A 6,561-nucleotide genomic window follows, 5' to 3' on the forward strand; every position below is an offset into this window, starting at 1 on the left:
CTCACTATTTCACACTATATTATTTTAATATAATAGTATTATTCAAATAATTTAGCAACTCTGTTTGCGTGTTCATGGTTCTTTGATGTCAGTAACGTGATAGGCAGGTAAACGAATAAAATTCTTTCATAAAAATATATATATATATTTTTAATCTCATTTCATGTCATTTTCCTTCCGCTTAGTCCCATTATTCATCAAGGGTCGCCACAGTGGAATGAACCGCCAATTTATCCAGCATATGTTTTACACAGTTGATGCCTAGCTGCAACCAGTTTCACACACAGAGCATGCAAACTCCACACAGAAATGCCAACTGACCCAGCTGGAACCGCATCCGGCACCCTTATTGCTGTGAGGCGACAGTGGTAACCACTGAGCCACCATATTTTTATCTATTATTTTTAAATAATTTATTTTCATCTCAATGATTGTATTAATTAGTATTTATTCATTCATTCATTTTCTTTTTGGCTTATTTCCTTTATTAATCTGGGGTCGCCACAGCAGAATGAACCGCCAACTTATCCAGCACATGTTTTACGCAGCGGATGCTGTGTGTATGTAGTGTGTCCACAGTCTTATTGGAGTGACAGAAACACAACAAGTCTCCTTTCTAAATTTCCTGACCTTAAAATAGGACCCAAATCAAAGTAATCTTAAGGCCCACTGCTAAGTGACGTAGGAGTGGGGTTTTCCCGCTCAGCGGATTGATTGACAAGGCGCCATGTGTCTATAATACCATGTACACACACATCCACAGAACATTTTTTTTGTAAAGAAACTGGGATTAAAGCATATGTTACAACACATTGTGATCAGCTGCACCTCAATAATTAATTTAAAAAGTTTAAAAAGTTTTTAAAACAGTGCATGTTTGTAATTGAGTAAAATCGATATGTAATTGTTAACCACTATAATCACCACAGTTGCATGGCATCAGTAAACGCTAATATGTGTGTGTGTACTGCAAACAGCATTTGTGTGACTCATCATTTCAGAAAGGCTTCAATAAACTCCACTAAAGATCCATAAAATAAACTTGCCCAATGAGCTGTATTTCAGCTTCATCCGAGTCTGTCTGTCACTGTGCTGTTTATCTGCTGTGGGAGCGGTGGGCGGGAAGAAGCAGCTTATTTGCATTTAAAGCCATAGGCGACAAAAGCAGCTCAGCACTAAAATGAGCAGATTCTATAAGTTATAATAAATAATCTGATGCGTAATTTGAACTGAAACTTTACAGACACATTCTGGAGACACCAAAGGCTTATCTTACATCTCGTAAAAGGGGTAAAACAGGTGCCCTTTAAATAGACATTACTTATTATGTACTTATTAAGTAGATAGGTACTTATTTAGCAGATACTTGTACGCTTACCTGTTTCTTGGTGGTACTTAAAAAGACCTATACATTTTAGCTACTGTATTACAAATTTTACTAAAAAGATTTTTAATTGAACTATACTGTGACCGCTCGACTCATAACACAACAAGCAGTAATCAGGTGTGACTAAGAATTGTTGCAAGTAACAATTTAACAAGTACTACTGAATAAAATAAATACTATCTGTTAAAGTTGTGTAAATTGCTTCCTTGTCCTCATTTGTAAGTCGTTTTGGATAAAAGCGTCTGCTAAATGACAATGTAAATGTAAATAAGTGTCATATTTTTAACCATTCTGCCTGAAAACAAAGCTTTTGTGATGCCAAAACACCCTCATGACCATTATCATATTTTCAAATATTAAAATTGGTACTTTCAGGATCAACCAGTTTCTTTCTTTCATTCTTAAGTATGTGATATTCACAGCATCCAAGACTTAAACACTTAGAATTACTTGAGAAATGGAAGAGTTTATGGAGTTTATGGAGAAAGTGGGATTGCTGACTTGGATGAAGAAGGCATTTCATAGCCAATTACAGCCTTGATGTATATTGACTTTAACTCAGAATTTTGAGCCTGTCACTTTTTGTATAGAAAAGAATGAGGAGCCATATGCTGCATTGGCCCTTTCACAATTTTTTCTGTGATTTCTTCAATAAATTCAAGAGTTTTTTTTCTGGTGTAAACTCATATTTAAATTATTATCATATTTATATTTGTAAAGTATTTAAACCAAAACTATCATTTCATGTTGAAGACTAACCAATATATTTATGATTACATTAACTTGAAACTATGAAGGACGGTACATGATTTTGTTATTTGGGAACCGATTGGATTGTTGGAAGATGGGTGCTGCTAACAAAACAGAGGAAGATTGACGAATGGATGAAAGCAGGGCAGAAATGAAACATATCCTTACAGCCATGCCCTCAAGACATTCCATGTGACCAGAAGTGAAACAAAATCTTTTTGATGGGAAGGGAAGGTTTTTGAAGTGCACAGCCACATCATTTATAACAAGCACTATACACCACCTGACAAAAGTTTTGTCGTCAATCCCAGTTGTAAGAGCAACAAAAAATAACTGGACTTCTAGTTGATCATTTGTTTAAAGTGGCAGAAGGTAGATTTTTCAGATCAATCATCTGTTAAACTGCATTCCAATCATCACAAATACTGCAGTAGTCCTACTGGAACCCGGATGAACCCAAGATTCTCTCAGAAATGAGTTTGGTGAAGGGAAAATCATGGTTTGGGGTTACATTCAGTATGGGGGCATGCGAGAGATCTGCAAAGTGGATGGTAACATCAACAGCCTGAAGTATCATGCATTTGTGCTGCCCATTACATTACAAACCACAGGAGAGGGCAAATTCTTCAGCAGGATAGCACTTCTCATATTTCAGCCTCCACATCAAAGTTCCTGAAAGCAAGAAGGTCAAGGTGCTCCTGGATTGGCCAGCCCTGTCAGCAGACATGAACATTATTGAGCATGTCTGGGGTAAGATGAAGGAGGAGATTGAAGATGAATCAAAAGATATCTTGATGAGCTCTGGGAGTCCTGCAAGAACGCTTTCTTTGACATTCCAGATGACTTTATTACTAAGTTATTGGAGTCATTGCAGAGCAGTATAGATGCAGTCACCAGAGCTCATGAGAGTCATACACAATGTTAATTCCTTTTTCACTGCAGCATGACTTTATCTTCTATACAGTACATTATTACTGTTAAGTGACGAGACTTTTGTCTAACCAAAGTCAGACCTTACTGCCCTAATGAAATAATAAAAAATTTAAAAAAAGGCATGATCATATTTTATTTTGGTAAAATAAGCGTAATCTAGAGGCCTTTGCCTTTCATATAATCCACTTCTGATATCAAATGATTAACTAGAAGTCAAGTTATTACTTGTTGCTTCTAAAACTTGGATAGGCTACAAGACTTTTGTCAGGTAATGTATACAATAAAAAGGGGAGTAAATTTTGATTTCATGCCGACTTAAATATAAGCCACTTCCCCACAAAAGCAGTTTCTTCAGCATAGTAGGCATCTCTTCTATTGCCATCCATTACAAAATTACAAATTATGTTGTAATTATTATGTATTGTTGTAATGATTAATTATTTGCATACTTTGGGCTTCACACTTTTAAAACCACTTTAATACAGCAAATACACATCACTTTTTTACTATTTTAGAAAAAAACGATATGTAACATGTTCAGTAAATGTACTGAAAACAATAATCAATATAAGCTATCTTTCACAAAGTAATATAGGTCCTAATCTACCTTTTTGGTCATTGATTCAGATTTTAATATATAACAATTACAACTGAATAATTATTAATGAATAAAAACTGACTTTTAGGGTCCAGTCTGCATGAGCATATACACAAACTCATGGGCTGGATAAAGCAAATCAGCTTTGAGCTGCACACATTTTTTTCAACTCACAAGCATCTGCTTTTCCTCAACATGTCCTACTTTTCACCAAAAATTAGGATGTTGCTTTCTGGAAAGGAAATAAATACTTCTTATTTCCAGAGACGCAGACAGAAAAAAACTCTGCCATTCACTTGCGGACTTCTCAACCTGAAGCATGTGGTCAGGAACATTGGCTAATAGCTGAATACATGTACAAAGGTCACATACACATTTAGGTGCTTCAAGAAACCTTGTGACACTATAAAAAATAGTTTCACATTTTAGTAACATTTATTAAAACAGTTAAAATGTAATTCACAGTGAGGTTTGTTGGTTTATTTAAAACGGATCATTAGTGCAAATAAAAAAAGATCACAACATAAATGTTAAGTCAATACAGCAGATCGTGTTCAGTATTGACTCTTAAGATGAATACAATCACTTTCTGTGTGACTGGAAATCCAGAGCGGATGTCTTCCAGGTGGATGAATACTGTCCTCCTTCCTTCAGATCACAGCTTAACAAGACAGACTGTAGAGCCTGAGCATACGCTGCAGAAATCAATCATAAAACAACCAGTAAATTCAAGACTTGCCTTAAAGTCTATGTCGGAAAAGATACATAAGTTGGCTATGATTATCTTTGTGTGCTTAACTGTGCTTTAAATATTGTTAGTAAATAACCTACAGATACAGACTTAAAAATAATACAGTTAATATAATATTAATGAAAATAAGGACAGGGCTGTTTGCGAAGTTTGTGAATTAAAGGTAATAATTTTCACTGTCTGGCACCAGATTGATCATTTCACTTCATAAGATTTCAGTATCTCACCAGGGCCATTTGGCTATTAATTTTGTCTTGCCTTTATATGCTTTTTATTATGCGTTTAATAAATTTTTACAAAAATAGCAGGATAGTTTAACAGGAAAATAGAAACAAATATTATTCCCTTCCTTTATAAACAAAATGAAATGATAAATTACACACAAAGAATACATAAATTTGATAAAAAAAATGCATAATTAGTGTAAATTATGCATAACATATATGTTAAATCATTCAAAGGTTGAAATGACCCATGTAGAATGTACAAATGCACATACAAAAATTATAATCATATAATCCACAGATATTTACATAATATACTTAAATAGTTTAATTTACTCTGCTCTGTGCTGGTCGTCACTGACTTATGTTTTATAAATCACCAGTCACCTATATTGCAGATAAATGTCATCTAAATGAACAGCAAATGTTCTTTTTTGGATAAACAATCCCTTAAAACTTGATTTTCTTCTATAATAATAATAATAATAATAATAATAATAATTTCTTCTATTTTGAAATAGCATTTAAATAATTGTCCAAAATATTAAACTCTTATCACACATTAATTTAAAAGCAAATTATTTCCACAGCAAGTACTCTTTTTTTTCCAAGGTATGATTAAGCGTTTATTTTTCACAAGGGTATTTAAAACTTGATTTCGTATTGAAAAAAAGGAAGTTCCAATGATGAACTAAATCCATGATTTAACTTCCCGATCTCTGGTTATATATGAAAAATATGTACCTCGTTTATTATACATTTGCATGGAAAGTGGAAAAAACAAAAAAGAGGCTTCACATGCATTGTCTGTCAAATCATGGTACTGTGAGTAAAATCATTTCCCATCTAGGAATGATGTGATACAGTTTCCAGTAACTCAACCCCAACAAATCATAACAATTTTGAAGTTCAATCCACAGCAATGAGGAGCAGAATTTGGGGTCAGTGATATATCACTGTGGCTGGGTTGTCTGGCAAAACAACATAGAAATAGGAACCAAGCAAGTAAGCAAAATAGATGTTTTTAGAGTTGTATTTTGAGGTTAACGTATATGGAAACAGGCAGGAATTAATAACCTCTGAATAAACAGATGAGCTTCTGAGGTTTATTGGCATTCTTTCAGTCTTACTGAGTGATATGACACCATGCATAAAAGCGGATTAAATACTTATATACAGAAATGTACATGGGTTTGTTGCCTCATTACAAACATATTAAGCAAATTTCACAATATACAAGTTAGACTAAACAGACATTAGGCCTATTTGGAGGACGCTGGGTAAATTTATAATCCGTCCTTGCTGAATTTTACATTCTAACAAGCTGTGATTAGATTAAATGTTCCATGACTGGTTGCATTGCCCGAGAGCTCTATAATGCTGGTATTGTTTTCAAAATAGGAGTCTCAATTGCATAGTATAAGTATCACAAGTACATATAAGTATACGTTTAAAAAAAAAAATCCAATATGAGTTTTGGTAATAGGCCTAAACAATTAGTTTGTTTGCTAGCCTTTGACAATCGTTTTTCATACATTCTTAATTGAAACACTGAGGTAAGCAATGTTTCTAATGTTTTTTTTTTACAAACATTAGCTTATTGAGTATATTGTAATTTATTAGAAACAAAACATGTAGGATGTAGCCCAATGTTTCATTTTCACAGGTTGGGAATTGTAAGATATTCCCTTGTAAGCTTTGTCTTTTGTCCCACATACAATAGTAAGTATTCCTGCAAGCTTAGATAAACTTAAAAAAAAATAAGGGTAAAAAATATTAATGTTATAATCTCACTTGGAAACCTTGTGGCCAATCAACTGGGCATGCATTTTAGTCATCCAGTGTGGATCATCAGAGTTTTTTGTTCCAACTGGCCTGTTTTACAAGAGGAATTCACACTCACAGGATTTACATGGGA

General features: G+C 33.9%; 1 protein-coding gene across 1 annotated transcript in view; it reads right to left on the minus strand.

Annotated features, from left to right (window-relative positions):
- Positions 1–4,081: 4,081 nt before the first annotated feature.
- The window catches only part of ccdc15 (coiled-coil domain containing 15), a 25,214-nt gene continuing 22,734 nt past the window's right edge, over positions 4,082–6,561 (minus strand). The window contains exon 10 of the mRNA XM_056457054.1: positions 4,082–4,363. Within this exon, the coding sequence (XP_056313029.1) occupies positions 4,251–4,363 (113 nt within the window). The 3' untranslated portion in view covers positions 4,082–4,250. The remainder of the gene's footprint in view (positions 4,364–6,561) is intronic.

Source organism: Danio aesculapii, chromosome 5 (assembly GCF_903798145.1).
Source record: "Danio aesculapii chromosome 5, fDanAes4.1, whole genome shotgun sequence".
Taxonomy (NCBI): Eukaryota; Metazoa; Chordata; class Actinopteri; order Cypriniformes; family Danionidae; genus Danio; species Danio aesculapii.